Source organism: Dipodomys ordii, unplaced genomic scaffold (genome assembly GCF_000151885.1).
Source record: "Dipodomys ordii isolate 6190 unplaced genomic scaffold, Dord_2.0 Scaffold27, whole genome shotgun sequence".
NCBI classification, from domain to species: Eukaryota; Metazoa; Chordata; class Mammalia; order Rodentia; family Heteromyidae; genus Dipodomys; species Dipodomys ordii.
Genome location: NW_012267243.1, coordinates 18,165,029 through 18,183,917, shown reverse-complemented (window position 1 = coordinate 18,183,917; position 18,889 = coordinate 18,165,029). Strand labels below are relative to the sequence as shown.

The 18,889-nt window shown below is 45.4% G+C and overlaps 1 protein-coding gene across 1 annotated transcript in view; it reads right to left on the bottom strand.

The window, feature by feature from the left end:
- Dnm3 (dynamin 3) overlaps positions 1 to 18,889 on the bottom strand; it is a 366,727-nt gene that overhangs the window by 245,492 nt on the left and 102,346 nt on the right. The window contains exons 13-14 of the mRNA XM_013015559.1: positions 10,700 to 10,751; positions 9,854 to 9,883 (exon numbers count right to left, since the gene is read on the bottom strand). Of these exons, the coding sequence (XP_012871013.1) occupies positions 9,854 to 9,883; positions 10,700 to 10,751 (82 nt within the window). The remainder of the gene's footprint in view (positions 1 to 9,853; positions 9,884 to 10,699; positions 10,752 to 18,889) is intronic.

The window sequence follows — 18,889 nt, the reverse complement described above, 5'->3', positions numbered from 1 at the left end:
GGTCAGGAGCTCAGCCTTGCCCGGACCGAGGCCAGGATCCTGCCCTTTGCCATTGTATGACCTTGAGTGAACTGTTTAAAATTCAGATACATTACTAAACAAAAAAGCACAGGAGAAATAATTCCATCTACTCTGTAACACTGTGGGATGGCAGGAGCGGATGCAGCAGAACACTCAGCACAGCAGCTAGCCACAGAGGAATCTTTGAAGAAGTGTAAGCAGGCGGGGCAAGGTAGCATGGCCTCAGAAAACCAGCACCCATGAAGCCGAGATAGGAGAACCTGGTCTGAGACAGCCTGGGCTACAAGGGAGGCCCCAAAACAGAAACAAGGAAACAGCCAATATGCTAATAAGCAGCCAGCAGTAACTGAGCTGTGCCAGGGGGGTGGCATAATCACCTGCCTTCATGCTTAGGGAGAGAGGAGAATGGAGATGGTGCGGAATCACTTGCTCATGGCTGGGGAGTGACAGCGACGCCGCGGAAGCCCCGCAGCCACCTGCTGCTTCCTAACCGCGCGCCTTGCTTTGTGCCAGACGCTGTAGTCAGTCCTAAGTGACTGCAGAGACGTGTCAAGAACGGCTTCATCAAAACACTAGAAACCCAAGTGAATATTTAGCCTCTTTTGTGGCAGTCATTATCTTTCTAAGTGTAAATGTGGTAGAAAAATGAGAGGACTTGGAAGGTGGCTCAGTGGTAGATTGCTTGTCTAACATGCATGAAGCCCTGGGTTCCAAGCCATAGTAGCAGAAAAGTCTGGAAGTGGTGCTGTGGCCCAAGTGGTAGAGTACTAGCCTTGAGCAAAAGCAGCTCAGAGACAGCGCCCAGGCCCTGAGTTCAAGCTCCAGGACGAGCCAAAAAAAAAAAAAAAGGAAAAATAAAGAAAAGAGAGAGAAAAAGAGCAACACTGAAGTTACTCTCAAAGAAAAAGGCCAGGAAAGGCAGCTCAGACATGTAATCCCAGCTACTACTCAAGAGGACCGTGGTTCAGGGCAAGTCCAGGCAAGACCGCTGATGAGAACCCTAACCTATAAGCCACACAAAGTGATATATTCCTTTAACCCCAGCTTTGTGGGAGGCTACAGGTAGGAGGATTAAGGCTTAAAGCCAACCTGAGGCCCCAAAAGAGAGAAAAAAAGGAAGAGTAGAATAGTGGTCACCAGATCCCGGGAGATGGTGGGAGGGTAAGGCTTCATTGCAGGGCTGCTGCCCACAGCCACGGTACGGAATCAGCCCAGATGTCCCTCAGTGGATGGATGGATCAAGACTGTTTTGGTGTATATACACAATTGAATTTTGCTCATCCATTAGAAAGAATGGCGTTGCAACATTTGCAAGGAGAAATGGAGGGGCCTGGAAAAAATTACGTTAAGTGAACTAAGTCAGGATATATGTTTTCTCTCATACTAGACTCAATCTGTAAATGTACCGCTCAAAAAAAAAAAAAAGAAGTGCAATTGGATAGGAGGAGTGACTTTTAAATTTCTGTAGCGCAGTAGGATGGCTACGGCTGGCAACAACTGAATATTTCAAAATACAGAGTATTCTGAATGTTCCCAACACCAAGCAATGGTGTATCTCTGATATGCTACCTACTCTGATACCATTATTATACACTGTTGTACATGCTTTGAACTACTCTCACATTGTACCCCACAGGTATATTATTACTGTGTGACAATTAAATGTACATATTAATACATATTAAGTATTTTTAAAAGAAAATAAAGTCACCAGGGTGGCGGCTCATGCCTGAGTCCTGCACTCAAGAGGCTAAGGCTGATCATGAGGCTCAGGCTACATACTGGGCTCTAGCTCGCCATGTCGACAGACCCGGCCTCAGGGGAAAGAAAACAAGATGAACGCAGTAAATACCACGGCAAACATTTCACAGCTCTGCTTCAAGGACCTCATGCAAACATTAAACTTAATACAAAGAATGGGAAAATCCTTGTTAATGAATAGGAAATACATCAGTTATGTTCTGCTAAGAAACCTGCTGAGTTTGTTTAGCAGGGGAAGGAGGGCGAAGGAGAGTAACAGAGAGAGTGCGTTTGATCAAGGGACAGTATCAGATTCATGGACAGGAAGACCCCACCGCAGCCCCCATAAACCTGTGTGTGTTTGAGAGCTTTGCCGTCTCTGTGTGCTTGCAGGGAAGATCCTGAGAGACAGCATTCCATGGGTAACATGGGCTCAGCTTCACATATCTTTACAGGGACCTACCTAAGGCACAGCGATCCTTGCTTCTGGTGGCCTAACATGTGTAGTAAACATGCCCATTTTTGTTTCTCTCAAAATCGTAAGATGTGTCTTTGTGAGTGTGCATACGCATCTGTGCACAGTACACACTCCACGGCACGGACGGTGGCCCTCGGTGGCCGGAGTGGCCTGGGTGCAGGTAAGCTTGCGCACCCTACCCGCTCTCTTTCTTAGTAATAAAAATGTATTTCTTATGCAACTTACATGACCATTATAGATTTAAAATTACACAGCACGCTTACAGTTTGTGCCAAATAAGCCGTGCATTGCGTCTAAGCAGAGAGCTGGAGCAAGAAGAGAAGCTAAGGCGTCGCGTCTGCTCTCAGACGCGCACGTGGCTCTCCCGGCTGTGTCAGGGTCTCTGGGTCAGAGGCCTGAGAGGCTGTGCTCGCTGGTGAGGGAGGGTCAGGAGAGGCAAGGAGAGCAATCCAACCGCAGCGCGGGGACATTCAGGAATGGACCACTGATGGCGACTCCCGGGGATGGGCTCGGGAATGTCAGAGGCGGTCTCGGGTGGGGAGGGGGGCCTTGGGTTGGGCCTAGGACGGATGCTGGGGTTCCGTGGCGGAGCGGTTCTTGGGGAGCCCCCTCCCAGCACGCAGCTCGCTGGGGAGCCGCGGAGTTGAAGGTAGCCTGGCGCTGCAGGGGACATTCTGGTCTGGCAGGATGGGGTTCATAAAAACGGCTTCTCTAGCAGGGGACACTTAAAACTGTCCAAACCCCAGGCAGCTTTCTACACACATGGCCACTCGTGCTCCATGGATGAGAGAAGAGTTACAGCCGGACGGCGCCTTCGCGTCTGCGCCAGGATCACACACGCTGCTCTGCCTCGCCACGCCTCCAGTGCTTACAAACGAACACAGTAAGGACACCTACCTCAGGCTTGTTGCTGGGAAGAGGTAACGAGTTAGCGAACCTACAGGACCTGAAATTGCCTCTCATTTACTAACTAGTATTATCTTATTTAATACTTACCCAGAAAACCCTAAGAAGCAGTGACTATTTTCATTTCATTATAGCCTCGACGCCTGGGGACGTGCAGGTCAAACACTCTGTCCTGATCATCTCTGAAGAGTCGCTAAGCCAGGTTTCTTCTCAACTGGCTGCTGACAGAATTATTTCTTTTTAAAACAGTGGACTGTATAGGTAGGTGGGGACTGACAGGAGTGGGAGGGCTGGCGGGAAGGATGGGGTTCCACGCTGTAGAAATAGATTATTTATAACTATGAAAATGGACAAGGGAAACTGTTCAGGATGCTACTTTTTAGTGGGAAGGGGTCAGGGAGTGAGACAGAGAGGAAATACCCACCTTATATTCCTTTAAAAGAGGTATATAACACGCATGTCCCACCAGACTGGGCCGAGGCCAGCTCTCCTGACTCAGTCCCTGGCTACAGCGACTGTCTCTAGAGTGAGCACATGATCCAAGCCAGTCCAATCAGAAGTTGACAGCAGAAAGAATCCTAAATGGTGTACGCATTGGTACAGAAATCTGGTGAACATGAGGATTAAAAGAAAAAAGCCTCACCAGGTGTGGTGGCTCACAAGTCTAACCCGAGCTACTCAGCAGGCAGGGATAGGAGGACCCCAGTTAGAGGCCAGTCCAGGCAACAAAACACGATCTGGGATTTGGCTCAAGCATTAGGGCATCTGCCTAGCAAGTACAAGGCTCGAATTCAATCCCCAGTGAAAGGTGAACTGAGTAAAGGAAAGAAGCTGAAAAGAAGGAAAGGCTAAAAGAAACCTTCTACTTTAGGCTAGGAAGTTATTTAACAATTGTGACTCAACCGATGAAACTCCTCTCTTAACACTGGACTCAAGCCGTGCACTTACAGACGACTTGTACACAATGCTCAGGGTAGTGGGATGGCAACAAACTTTTGAGACCTATAGGAGGTTCTGATAAACAGAGACAGAGGCAGGGAGAGAGGCAGAGACAGGGACAGGGAGAGAGGCCAGTTTTCTGAAGTGAGACTTTAGAAAAGGAGATTTGTAGTTCTGGGGAAAGCTGCACAGGCAGCCTGCAGTTAGAGTGACGACAGCCACGGCACAGCAAAGGACACAGGCGATAAGCCCAGGACTAAGAGGACCCCGCGCAGACCCCTGCTCTGCACCCTGCCCCAGGAAGAGGTCCTCCCGGCCACACAGTTACAGTGGAGAGCCAGTGAGCGTGCCGGTGTCCCTTCCCGTCCTAGACGGCTGGGGCTGAAGGGAGGAGCTGCTCACCATGCAAATGCCACATCGACCCTCTTTCTATCGAAGACTAGGACATTTCAACCCGTGTCTCTTTGGCTACCTTCATCTCCGGAAGACAGCTGATGCCCACGACCGCCTGTAGCCATCGTTTGTCTGCTCCTCCGGGATCTGCACTCAGCACTGACCTTTGTCTACCTCTTACACCTTGAGAGACCCCATCCCACCCACCAACCAAACCCACCTCACCCCTGCACTCTCTCCCTTTAGTACACAGCTTCTGACTTCTGCAATGCTCCCAATGCCCGCGTTATTGATTGCCTTTTAACTTTTAGTCAACATCTTCCTTTTTTAAAAAAAAATCTTTTCTTCTTGAGCACATGCTCAAAATACTCCTTCCTGTTTCCTTGCAGTGACTGGGCTCTGGCGGATGGAATGTGAACGAAGCGGGGCGTGTCCTCCACGGCCCGTCCTTCAAACTCCCTCCCGAGCTTCCGTCTCTTCCCCATCTGCTGCGAGAGGAGAGGATCTGAGATCCAGTGGTGGGTTATGGTTTGGGTCAGAGCTGTCCCCAAAGACGCTGTGCTAAATGTTTGGCTGTCGGCTGGTGGAGGCTGTGGAGGCGACGGGCCGTGAAGGCGCTGACCTCATCCGTGATTCGCCCACTGACGACGTTCCTGGGAGGTGGTGGGAAGGAGGTCGGTCGGTGAGCAGTCGTGGAGTCTTTGCAGGGGCGATCTCCGGCTGGCCTCCTCCTCACTCTGCTTCCTGGCCACCATGAGCAGCTCTGCTCCACGACGCCATCTTCACCACCATCTAAAAGCAGTGAAGGCAGTGAAGCTACCAACACTGGACTGAAACCGCAGAAGCCATTAGAATAAATCCTTCCTCAGCTTGAGGAGTTTCTCCGTGGTAATCCGTCACAGTAATCAAAGCTGGTGGCCAGAGGCTTGTGCCTTGAGACGTCCTGGAGTGTTCTGCCAGGGTGAGTTAAATTTTTATTATGCAAAGCTACTGGAATCCTGGGGTTGTGACTTGGTTGGCCTGCGTTAATTTATCCATCAACCAAAACCATCTTATGTTACATGGCTGTTTACTACAATTTCGGTCTTCAAAATTTCAACTTTGTTGCCTTTCTAGAAAAACCTAAATTCAGGACAGTGTCTTTGTTCTCAGCTTTATACCACCTTCTTCTAGATGAGGCGGCCAAGGCCAGAAGGACCATTGCTATCCCGTGGTCTCCAACCTTGCACAAGACCTCCGCCAGCCCAGACACACAACAGCCCCAGAAAACATCTGCTGCTATTGAAAATCTCCTACTCAGATGTCATTCTGCTCCTCTCCACGTTGACTTACCTCTCTTATCTCTTCTCGCTTTCTTTAACCACTCCTCATCCTATCCCTTTCCATCAGACTTTAAGTTTTAAATTTTCATCCATGTTCTTACCCTTTGGAAGAAATCTCATAGACTTGGAAACCACTATATATATTGAAAATTGTAAAATCATATCTCCAGTCTATATGAGTCCTGAACTTCACATCCTACTGACGCCTTCAACAGGCACAGACAGATCAGCATTTCCTTCTCCCTCTCCCTCTATTCTCTCCTTCTCATATGACCTTTGTCAGTAGATCTCTTAGCAATAAACCTAGGAAAACAGCTCAGTCCCCAATGACTCAAAAACCTTCCAACTTCATAAAACTATTTTGAAGCTTTCCCTTTTCCTACAGACCTCCTGCTTCCAATATTTGTATTTTTCTCACCTGAACTACTTCAGAAACATAAACTTCCATATCCATATGGCTGATATACTAATCCAACATAAAAATCAGTTAGTATCCCTTCTCTATTGAAAAATCCACTAGCTCTCTAATACCGTTGAAGAAATCATTCTTTCTCTTTTAAGCTCCACTTCTCATTGAATATTTTTACTCTGCTTTTCCATAATGACTCACCCGCAACAAAGCTCCTCTTCCAGATTTGGATCCAAATTGGCCCTGTTCATTCCTCAGAATGTGGATCTCAGTTAGACTTTTTCATCATACCCCTATCTCCAGGAAGAGCACCTTGCCTACATCAGAAGTCTGGATGGCGCTGCACATAACCCCATTCCTCTCCTCGATGTGTAGTTCATTAGAGATCTTTTGGATGCCTCCTTCTAAAACCCGTAAAACATGCAAGCCCAGACCGTCATACTTGCTCATCCACAGTGTCTCCAGACGAGTCTTTTCTCCATTTGCTGTCCTGTTCAAAACCTTTCCATACTTTACAAGCAGAATGATCCTGGCAAATGCTTCAGGTGAATATGCCTTCAACCACCCTCCACTGCTTTCAGCAGCACAAAACAGCTTTACTGGTGTATCAAAGAGGAAGGCAGAAATAAACGAGACATTCCAGATAATAAAATATGAAAGCTCACGATATTGAAGCGGGAGCATAATGTGAGCTGACTATTAAAGACAGCCTCTTACAGAAGCGATGTTTCAATGCGGCCTAGAGAAGGGTCGGAGCTAGCACTTGATAAATGAAGTAGACTGCAGGCTGCTGACCTACCCCAGGGCAGAGCTCATGTCTGATTCATCATACTGCACGGAACACCCATCGCAGGGGGATTTTTTTTTTGGCTCATTAAGATTTGTGAAGACATGTTTGATTAGTAGAAGGGATGAATGCAACTTAAATTTAGATTTTTGAGTAGCCTAAGTTAAGGTGAAGTATGTACTCGTGACTTTGTGTGCCTTTGTTGACATCAGCTGGTGGGAACGATCAGATTTCCAAGGCAGGAAAGCATGAATGGGACGCGCACTTCAAACTTCATCTGTGCCAGGTGAGGGGCGGGTGAGGGGATGAGGACAGGCCCAGGGGGCGCTGTGAGGAGGGCACCCATCAGGACACATTATGCTCACACACTGACGCCCTGAACGGAAACCCCCGTGTACAACTAGCTGAGGATAAAGAACGATGAATTTAAAAGAAAAACCACATTCCTTGGGTCCTTGTGGAGAATTTCAGGATGATGTTTCACAGCAGTATTGAGCAGCAGGGAGCCCGAGAGTTTGCGGTGGCTGGACCCCGGGACCATGGGCCAGCAGCTGCAAGGAGGGCTTCAGCGACCCCGGCTTTTGATAGGCTAAAGTGTTTGCATACAAAGCCAGATCCACATCCCCTACTCAGATTCATACATGAAACAATTAAAACAATTCCACATTTTATGGCACATTTCTGCGAAGCAGAAAAGCTATAAACGAACCTCCTAAAATATGAATGATGTAAAATGACTGCATTTGATTCCAGGAGAGAAGGTGCTCAGATTAAGAATCATCTAGTACAAATGGAAAGTTTAACCTTTTCAATATAGTAGAAAAACCTTATCTGAGAGGATTTTTATCTTTCATTTCTATCACTGCAGAAAGCAGGACATGATTGCTTTTAGGGTGCTCGCTCTGACTCCTCAGCAGCGATGTGCGACACAGTGAATCGTTGCATTTTCCAAATGATCCTCACCCTCAAGCATGTGTGACCCCAAGAACTTTCTTTTAAGCCTATTATCCTGGGTTATAAAATATTCATAGCGTGTGGAATTTTATACACTCAGCAAATGTAAGAGACACAGAAATACTATTATTATTTTCAAGCAACTGTAAATTATAGAACTGAGAGCTACCCCAGATCGCCCTCCAGAGGTAGCAAAGTACACGCTGTTGTCATTGCACTATTCATTTTCTTTTTCTTTCTTTGTCGGCCGTGGGGCCTGAACTCTGGGCCTGGCCGCTGTCCCTCAGCTCTTCAGCTCAAGCCGAGCACGCTACCACTGGAGCCACAGCACCACTTCCAGTTTTCTGGTGCTTCATTGGAAATAAGAGTCTCATGGACTTCACTGCCGGGGCTGGCTTTGAACTATGATCCTCAGATCTCAGCCTTCTGAGTAGCTAGGATGACAAGTGTGAGCCACTGGCGCCCCACTGCTCATTTTCTTCTACATGTGTACTTCAGTGGTGCAGGGATTCTCCCATCTGTAAGGATAGGTAGATCCTCTACACCACAGCCAGCCATCGCAAACGGAAGAATTTCCTAGAACTTCTGCTTTTGTTAATATTTCACTATTCTCATGTTACTATTTCTAATTTGTTCATCTTAATAATTCCCCCCTGAGAGTTTCGAGAGTAGCCACCACCTTCTGGGAGCAAGCTTCTCCCCTTAATAGAGGATTATCTTATACTTGGCTATAGGCTTCATTACATATATTACTTCTGGTTGTCACAATCACCCTTCTAAGATGCTTTCTATTCTTCCCATCATCCAATTAGAAAAACCCTGGCTCAATCTGCCCGAAGCCATGTGGCTCTTAACTGACAGCATGAGGCAGACACTGGTGGCTGAGGAGCAGGAAGCTCTCGAGAGGTTGAGATCTAGGGGACAGCAGCTGGAGATCAGCTCGTGCAAAAAGAGTTTGTTAGATTCTTATCTCCAAAATCACAAGCAAAAAGCGGGCCTGGGCATGTGGCTCAAGTGGTAGAGCACCAGCCTAGCAAGCCTGAGCCTCTGCATTCAAACTAACTAAAAAAATTATATATGTGTGTATATATGTACACTTACACACCCACATACACACACATGAGCAGAACAGAACACAAACTGAACTCGGTCCAAGCCTTCTGCCTTCCAAAGCCCGTGGGCTAAATAACTGGCACATATGCCAGTTTGACTCTCCACTTGATGTTCTGGATAGGTAAGCCTCTTTTACTCATGGCAGAAATGGGGGCATAATGATTTTTAAATGCCTATGCTAGTCATTTGCATGGTTTTACATTTCTATAAAACGAAAATATCATATTCAGTTCTGAAAGATTTGATTCTTAAGGTATCAAACAATGCAAATTTGCCTTTTGTTTTATTACATTTTAAATACCAACAATTGGAACTGAGAAATCTTCTCACCAATTACAGCAAAATCAGATGTTCAATATTCACCCACCTTTTAGGAGCCATCGTCTACGGTTTTTGAAAAACATCATACAGAGGAAGAGAAAGCCATACACCTCAGAACAACAAGGCTTTATATGACAGACAGGGAGAACATTAATGATTTTAATTATTTTAAGGCTCGTTAGAATTAGAGAGAGAGCAAAGCCCCCACTGTGTTAAGGATTTGTTTGTTACAACATCTTAAAGTTCACTAGTTCATACCTTTCGGTCACAGCAAGTTATTAGCAGTGAAGGGAAGAAGAAGCCTCTGGAGGGGCTTCTTATTACAGTAAGAAGGTGTTATGAACAGGACAACATCTGAGTTTAAATAATTAGTAGCAAGCGCTAGTTGAGTTAATCAGTTAAAGACAAACTGTACCCTTAGGAAGCTGAATGGAAAAGCAACAGTAAAGCTTACAGAACTTAGCTCGTACAATTTGCCTTGAAGGCGGAAGATTGGTTCCCTGAAATAGTAAAGAATTATATGTCTTAGTCCAGAAAAAGTTTTAAAAATAAAGTCTATTATTACCTCTTCTCCTTTCAAAACAATGGAAAAAATCTAGAGCAGAGGATTCAATTTGTTCAGTAATTGTACCTCTGAATTTAAAAAAACCTAAAAACATCATTGTTTTGACTTGAAAAGAAATAACAATGTAAATATTCATTATCACATAAAACATAAAAGAAACAGCAAACTGTTGGAGTTAATACAATCTCTGCAGAGCGCTATTAGTCAGAGACAGCTGGCCAGCCCCAAACACAAAAACTCAAACGATCACATCGTCACAGGAAGTAGCATCTTTCTTTTTACCCAATAGGAATTTAGGTGGCAGAGACTCAGTCCAACTGCCTTCTTTCTGAGCTGTCCTTCACTGTTACCACGCCGGGCAAATGTGTGAACTAGTCAGCAGCAGCACAAGAAAGCTCATGCAAGTACTCACCCAGTTTTCACTTTGAACTGACTGACAAATTCAAGGTTAGAATCAGTCAAGAGATAATCAAGCGGGCACAGGACACAAAGAGTCACATTTGTGATGCGCAGCGAGAAGCAGAAAAGTTATTTAAAATAAACCAAGATGGTTAATTGCAAAAAAATAAAAATAAAGGCAAAAAACGCAATTCACTTCAAAGACATAAAAGCAAAAATGAAACAAGACAAAAAGCTGCATCTCAAGCAACATTTGCACATGATTAATTTGCATTAAAAAACAGTCAATCAAGCAATTTTAGGTCAGATTCATTGGGGCATGCACACACTGATTGTCTCACACAATTCCTACCTGATTTCCAATTGTGGTTTTCTTGTGAACCTGACTGCTCCTCTGCTGAGCACTGAGAAAAGCAAAGGAGAGGAGCACTGAGAGACTCGGGGTGTTGTCTGCACAGCTAACAGGTAACTAAAACACACACGGGCTTCACGGGAGGTCAGTAACTGAGCAACGCTAAGATTAAAACCCAGGCCAGTTTAACTCAGGAAGAAGTCCAAGCTAGTGGGACTACCAGCTGTATGTCAGGAAAGGCTCATCGCTGCATTGAGTGTGAGCGGTGTACCTGCGTGTGCACAGCAGTTGTAATGAAAATCCAGTTCGTGCTTATTAAGTACATGCCACGCAGAGTGTTTAGTGATTTTAATTCTCACAACGACCTTGTTAGGCAGTTACTGTGATCCCTTTGGTTTCACAAATAAGGAGAGTGAATTACAGAGAAGAGACTTTCCAGCAGTCACTCAGCTAGCAAGTGGTACTAACAAGTGGAGTCCATCTGCCCAGCGTGGGGTGTTATCTAGTCTCTTGCCTGGACCCCCACCGTTCTCCGGCTGTGTCCTTGCCCACTGTCCCAGTTCTAGGCTTACACATGCTTTTGACAACTCCACATCTCCGCTCCGGTGTCTCATAGGCCTCTCCATACTGTGCCAAAACAGACGTTGATGCCCTCCCCAACCCTGGCTCTGCTCTTCGCTGGCAGTCCCCTGCTATATCTCCACGTGGTTAGGTCAAAGCCCTTGACTGCTTTCTCTCACATCTCACATCCAAGCACTGGCCAGCACAGTCAGAGTTCAGGGATCGAGATTTCCACTGGCTTTTTACCTCTTCGATTGATGCCACCTTAGATGTAGACGCCCTCACCGGTGGCCGGGATTCCCGCCACCCCGCCCCACTGCGCCCGGGAGCTGCCTCACGAGGAGCAGGTTACTCTTCTGCTCAAACTCCTATTCTGCCATCTCCACTGTTTCACTCAAAGGCAAAGCCCTCACAATGTCCTCGAGGTCCCGTCAACTAATTCTTACCCCCTGCCCTTTGACTGCTCTCCTCCTGCTCTCCAGTCACTCTGGCCTCTGCTTTCCTTTGAATCCCACCGCAGAGCCTTGGGGCTCGCTTGCTGCCTCTCAGGCGCCCCTCCCCGCTCCCGGCACCCCTTCAAGTCTTGTCCAAAAGTTCCAGAAAAGCTGGCCTGGATAGCTCTGGAATCCCCCCCCCCTTCGGGGCTCTCGTCTGCCTGACCCTGTGTTACTTTGTTGTGCTTGTTTGTCTGTTCTGCTCTATCTTATTGCAAGCTCCTGATGAGCAGAGGTGTGTGTCTCTTTTGCTCTGGCTACAAAGGACCTAGAACACAGTTGGTCTCAACGAGGCTCTAGTGAAAGCAAAGTCCAGTGAAGCCACACTGCCATGCTCCCCGCTTTACAGTGAGAGCCTACATGGGCAGGTCTTGGGTTATTTCGTCTCTCTTAAAGGGTAAAGGCTTTATTCTGGTAGAACCATGTATTCACCTAAAAGATATAAGAAAACCCAATATATTTTTGTTATGCTAGGCAGATTAGCACTATAATTAAAATTATTTAAATGGTTTATAGTCACTGTTTCATAGGACAGTGGAGTTGCCGTAAATACAGAACCGCTAAGTGCAAGGTCTCAGCCAACCGTTATGGGATGTTATGACTCAAGCCAGATAGAAGCCAAAATAGCCACCTTTTATAATCTCCCCTGATGCAGTTAAGCTGAAGCCTTTGCTCAAACTCATTAAAAACCATGGCATGAAAGGTCACACTATACTTGATTGTGTGTGTGTTTCCATTTTTAATTCAGAGGTTTTAGATACTTCCTTTTCTTTTGTTGGTTTTCTACTTTTTAAATGCTTACTTCCCTTCATCACTATGACGGCCTCTCTTTCCAGCCATTCCTCTCAAGAATCTAAATCTACAGTTTGCGAGGTTTGTAGGTGAAGGTATGAAAGAGGTGACATTTCTGCGGCCAGGAGACACTGTGACCTCTGGCTTCCCACAATGCCCTGCACACTGGTGCGTGAATGGCTGCTCTCCACCAGCACCTTCCCAGAGCCCCCCGATTTCCTGTGATCTAGGAATGAATGGAGAAACCCTGACTGTGGTGGGTAACCATCTTTGTACCATAATGTGTCCTCAGGGTCCTTAAGGGGGAAGGTTTCTAAAAAAGCTCTGAAAGTGGTTATGACCTCAAAACTGTAACAGATCTAGAGGTGTTTGGTTTTTTGTAAATTATTGAGGACCCTAAGCTTACGTTAGGTTCCCCTTAAAATCACAAAGACACAGAAGCTTACCCAGAGTTCTGCCTCCACTGGACCACAGTTTCTCGGATGTAAGAAGGAGAGAGGGGGAGGAGCAGAAAGTAGAGAGACAGAAGGGATGGAAGGAAGGGTGGAGAAGGGGAAAGGGAGACAGCAGGGGGGGGAGGAAAGGAAGAGAGGGAGGGAGAGCAGAGAAGGAGGGAGAGCAGGGAAGGAGAGCAGGGGGGAGGGAGAGCAGGGAGGGAGGGAGAGCAGGGAGGGGGGGAGAGCAGGGAGGGAGAGAGAGCAGGGAGGGAGGGAAAGCAGGGAGAGAGAGCAGGGAGGGAGGGAGAGCAGGGAGGGAGGGAGAGAAGGAAGAGGAAGAGAGAAACCAAGAGTCTGAGACCAAGTGGGGATGTGAACTGTTTCTTTTTTTCAGAGCTGGGGATGGAATCTATGACCTCATCCATGGTAGGCGCCCTTGGCCTACAACCCCACCCTTTGGTGTTTTATACACAGTCTCCTTATTAGCAACACTAACGAGAATTTCCACTCACAAAATTTCCATATAAAATAATGCATATTTAGAACCTTTTACTTATGAGACTAGGCATTAACAATAGATTTATTTTATGAACCCATCCCCAAAACAGAGTTAGAACAAAAAATTAAAAGACCGTTACTTTGTATCTAGAGAATATCTCTTGTGGCAACCAGACCCAATGAGTTCAAGAATATTGTTATTCATTATATATTTAGATACTTTAACTTGCTCCATCAATAATGAAAATAAGATGTCTAGTTAGAAAACATCCTTTATCATAATTCTTCAGGTTCAAAGCAGTTAAGAATGCAGTGGTTAACAGAAACAAATAAAAGTATGTAAGTCCATCTGAGCTCATCAATGTATTCTTGGATATAGATATTTAAATGGTTATCTCTGCAATATTATAAAATGTACACTGTGTACATCTGACTTGTTAAAATTTTAGTGCACAAACTTGGAAAAAGACATAAATGTGAACGTGGTATAGTCCTTGAAATCTGAAACTTACAATGTATCTACATAAAAGAATGGAGATATAACATAAATGACAAAGGATAAATGATGGTTAAATCACCATGAGGATATAATCAAAAGGTGCTTCTGTTTCAAATATGGAACGTAATTACCCCTAACTTCTTATTTTGTGTATTTGCTATTGATCTTTTTAGGTTTATGCAACACACAAGCCTGGGAAAGACTCTGCCAGAATACTAAAACATAAAACTAAATTAGGTTTATGACTGAGACATGATGACTCTAAAAGTTGATAAGAAGAATACAAAGTTTTGGAAGAAGGAGGAGGAAGAAGAGGAAGAGGATGGGGGAGAGTAGAAGGATAAGAATAAGAGACAAAAGGAGTAGGAAGAAAATATTCAAAGAGAAAGAAGCCATGATGTTACCTGTGCTCTGCTTATTCTCTTCTTAGTGTATATGCATGCACGCGTGTGCATACACACACACACACACACAGAGATTGTGCTGAGGAAGTGTAAGCCTACTTATCAAGTAAGTCTTATAAAGAGTAATTGTTCTGAATTCTCCGAGAGGAGTATCCTTTCAGCCTAATGTGATTTGAGGTGTTTGTAGAAACTTATGAGATAAATTTTAATTTAAAAAAAAAACAACCAATTGCTGATAATTAGCAAAACCAGGGAAACAGGGATGAGTTGTGAAATTATGGCAGAATTATATAACCACAGACTCGTGTTTATAAATGATCTGACACACCATTTAATATGGCAGTTGTGTGCTGGGATCCATTTTGGAGAATGTAGCACCCTAAGCAGCACAGAGAGCGTCTGGCGTTTCTTTGCTGGCAAACACCATGATGAGACAATGCTTTATAAACCCCCCTCCGCAGCGCAGCAGGCAGCCCAGAGCAGAGTCTCCCCCAGCCGCAGCCGCGCTGCTCAGCTTCAGAGTCCCATCGCCCGCCATTGCTGCAGTGCGCCGTGTATCTCTCCTTCCCCTGTACCTCCATTACCTCTCGCCTCGCGTCCACACTTCATAAACTGCCTGTGCTGTAGTCAGTGTCTCCCTGCAGTCACGTCTGCCCCACCAGGGCCAAGGATACACAATGCATCCCGGTATGGCTACCGCTCTCACCAGTGACCTTGCTGAGTCTTAGGGTTACGGGAAGTTCATAGGAAGTAGTCATTACGTTTTGATGCAAGAATTATCTATCGTGAGACTATAAAGTCTGCTAAGGAAAGTTAAATACTATTAAGATGTGAATCATGATCATGTGCTCAGGTGGGTACCTGAATATATAAATATATAATCCAAATGTAATTACATAAGTAGAAGGACTGAACTGGCTGGAGCAAAGTAGAGAAGAATAATGAAATAGAGCAGGCTGAAGAGGTCAGGAGGCAGATTACACAAGACCTTGGAAACCATGTAATGAGTTTAGACGTCATATTAAAAGTAACAGAGAAGCCCAGAGGAAAAGAGAGAGCAGCAAAACAAGCTATGGAGACAAAACCAACTGGCGTCAATAAAGAGCAGAGCCATTTCGACAGGAGCACGGAGTTAAATCACATTTCTCTTTTGAGCAACTGGTCGTTGGTATTCACAGGGAGTGGAACAAAGAAAGAGGTAATACACACACACACACACACACACACACACACACACACACGCACAATAAGTTTAATTTGGGAATGCGAGGTTGAGGCTTTTGTAGGACACACACGCTGAGACGTCCTATAGGAAGCCCAACATGGTGCAAGAACCAGGAAAAATGTTTCAGAGTAGCAATCTAGACTCCGCATCATCAAATAAAATTGGTAACTAGAGCATGCGTCAATGGGATTGCTCGGGCATAATGTACTGAATTAGAAAGGATCTGGATAATGAAGATCTCTTAAAGAAGACCAAGAAGCAAAGACTGGAGTGGAAAAGGGGGAGACCAGAAGAAATAGGAGGAAAGCAATCTGAAGCAAAGGACCAGATGGATATCTCCAAAAAGAAGTAGTCTCTGAAGTCAAGTGAAGATCTCGGGGTTGTTTTGGACAAAGCGGTGTTAGTAGAGTGATGCGGTCACGGGCAGACTAGAGCAGGCTGAAACTTGAAAGAGGTGAGAAAGAAGAATCGAAGTGCAGACTGAACTCAGCTCAGCAGGGCGAGCGGTATTGAAGAAACGGAGATCCCTTAGAAACGCAGACTCGATGGCAAGTCCCTAGGTGCACCTCTACGGCTACTGCTGCGTTTCTTTTAGAGAGCAGATGTGGAATTAGAAGAAATGTCAACACCATATCATCGAGGAAGGGGATGGCGGGAGGAGCGAGCCACCCTCTCTGCATTTCAACGCTGACTGCATCCTCAGCCCTGGGGTTCATCTGACAGCAGCTATGCAGTTGGTCCTTCTTTTTTCCTTTCCTGGTCACAAGTACCACAGGCCCACTGCCCTGGGCAGTCACCCAGATTCATGTCACTTCCACCACAGAAGCGGAAGACAGATGTGGCCATCAAACTAAAACCTCAGTAGATTTAAATGGGAAGCTTATTTCCTTCTTTTATCAGTCACATGTTCACGACTCCAGCCACACAGATTGGTAGCTACTATCACTGCACAATACGGTATGAAACATTCTCACCATCCCAAAAAGTGCCATTGCGTACCGCCACTGTGAGGTGAGAATTTCACTTAGAACACCGCCTCGATCACCCGCAAAGACTATCGCATAACTGAGATGGCCAAGAGGGAGACTGACCACATGCTGAGTGTGACCCATCCCCCGGGGGAGCAGAGAGGGAGAAACATTACCGCTCAGTTTCCCTGCGGGGGCTCAGCGCAGTCTCAGACTAAAACTTACATGAGAAAATGCTACAGAACTAGGAGGCCTGAGAAGAACCATCACTCATCTGCTCAGATGTACGAGTACAAAATAAGATTTGAGGATGGGGGCAGGGAAGGTGGCTCAGTGGTAGAGCACCTGCCTTGCATGCATGAGGCCCTGGGTTCGATTCTCCAGCACCACATAAGCAAAAAGAAAAAAAGCCGGAAGTGGCGCTGTGGCTCAAGTGGTAGAGCGCTAGCCTTGAGCTGAAGAGCTGAGGGACAGCGCCCAGGCCCAGAGTTCAGACCCTACGACTGGACCCCCCCCAAAAAAAAAGATTTGAGGATGGAAGCCTACTTGTTTTTTAAAGCGATGATTTAAACAATGGAAGGATCGTTTATCCAAACAGATGCTACACCTATGTCTTTCCAATCTGCTCAGATTGATTGTTTTATCTGATAATGATCCCAGAACGCAGCCAAACAACAAACTGATCAACTTGCATGTGACTCAAAAGAAGGACCCTGTTATACTCCAATGACTAAGTTTCGATTCCATAAAAGACAGAACACTCATGTCAAAGAACAGGAGACAGGAACACGGTTACAATGGAAAACAATCTCCCAGTATGGAACACAGGGGGAAAGGCCGTGCGTGCTCTAGGATTCAAATTACTGCCTTTCACAGAGGATTGGGAAGTCTCCTATGAAAGTGACCACACATGGAATTTTCATGGTGCTCAAATGACAAGAGTTGAAATACACACACTGCATCCGTTCAAGTGTGAGAAAACAGGTGTTGAGGCCCAGCACCGCAGACTGAAGCTGGCACTGGTCTCCCGCATCCAGTGTGGAGATCTTATTCCAGCAGGCCATATCCTGCGCACCTCCGCCTCTTAAACTACTGGACCGCATAAATCTTAGGAACTCGGGGGGGGGGGAGGACTGTGTCGTTGGAAATGTCAGGAACTAGAAGAAAATGACCAAGTGCCCAAAAGTTTGAAATGTCCCTTCCCAAAGCATTCAGCTAACACGCCTGTCTTGTTGGAACATCAAGATTTCTGGGAAAAAAGTAAATGGAGGAACAAACATCTTTTGTCCTAAGTAGCAAAAAATCTAGGTATATTATGTAAGAAAATATAACTTAGGTGCTTTTATTTATTTCAAGAAGGAAAAATGACAAATTAAAGCCCTTAAGTCAGGAGCAAAGTTGGGATTTTCATGTGAAATCCTGATCTTGGAGGTTCCGACGTTATAGTTAAAATACTGCGCCTTAAAAGTCAGGAAATTCCAAAGCAAGCTACAGCAAAGCTTACTCAGGCATTTTACACATGGCACGTGTTTTACGGTCCATGTTCAATAAACGACCGAGAGGTTGAGAAAGAAAAATCCACACACACATGGCAGAAGACATTCTATGATTAAAAAAAAAAGGATTTTAAGAAGGCCCAAACACTATTCTAAAACTAAATATCCTATTCATCTCATTTTAGTGGTTTGTTTTCATATTCAAAAAATTTCTAGAACAAAAAAATCATCCTAGTTGGTTAGAAAAAAATGTGTAAAATACAAAATACATCACCATTCTGCAAACCTGCCAGGGGGACCCCAAGGCAACTCTGAACGTCTCATTAAACAACGCTGATTCCTCCCTCAATCGCAGACCTTCATTTTCTATCTTTGGAACTGAAAAAAAATACTTACATAATAGTCTTCAAATTGGCTTGACTTTTCTTCCTTGATGGAAACAGCGTTCCCGCCAACTTTAAAATTTATAGCTACAACCATATTTTTTTAATTTTTGAAAGCACAGAAAATACCACAACCCTTCAAAGTGATTTTGAAATGAACATTTCTTCATCTTCAAAACCATCCTGTGTCACACTGAAACATACTCCAACCCAGAACACAAATGGAAAGAACATTTACCTCCGAGTCTTAGTACACAACATTATCGTCCAGAGTGACTACTAGAGTGTTGCCAAAAGGTGGTGGGTTTGATCCGGGCAGGCTGGAAGGAGAGAGTGGAAGACGCTGCCGACCTCCACGGACAGGCACACTAACAACACGCCCACCTCCACGGACACGCACACTAACAACACGCCCACCTCCACGGACACGCAC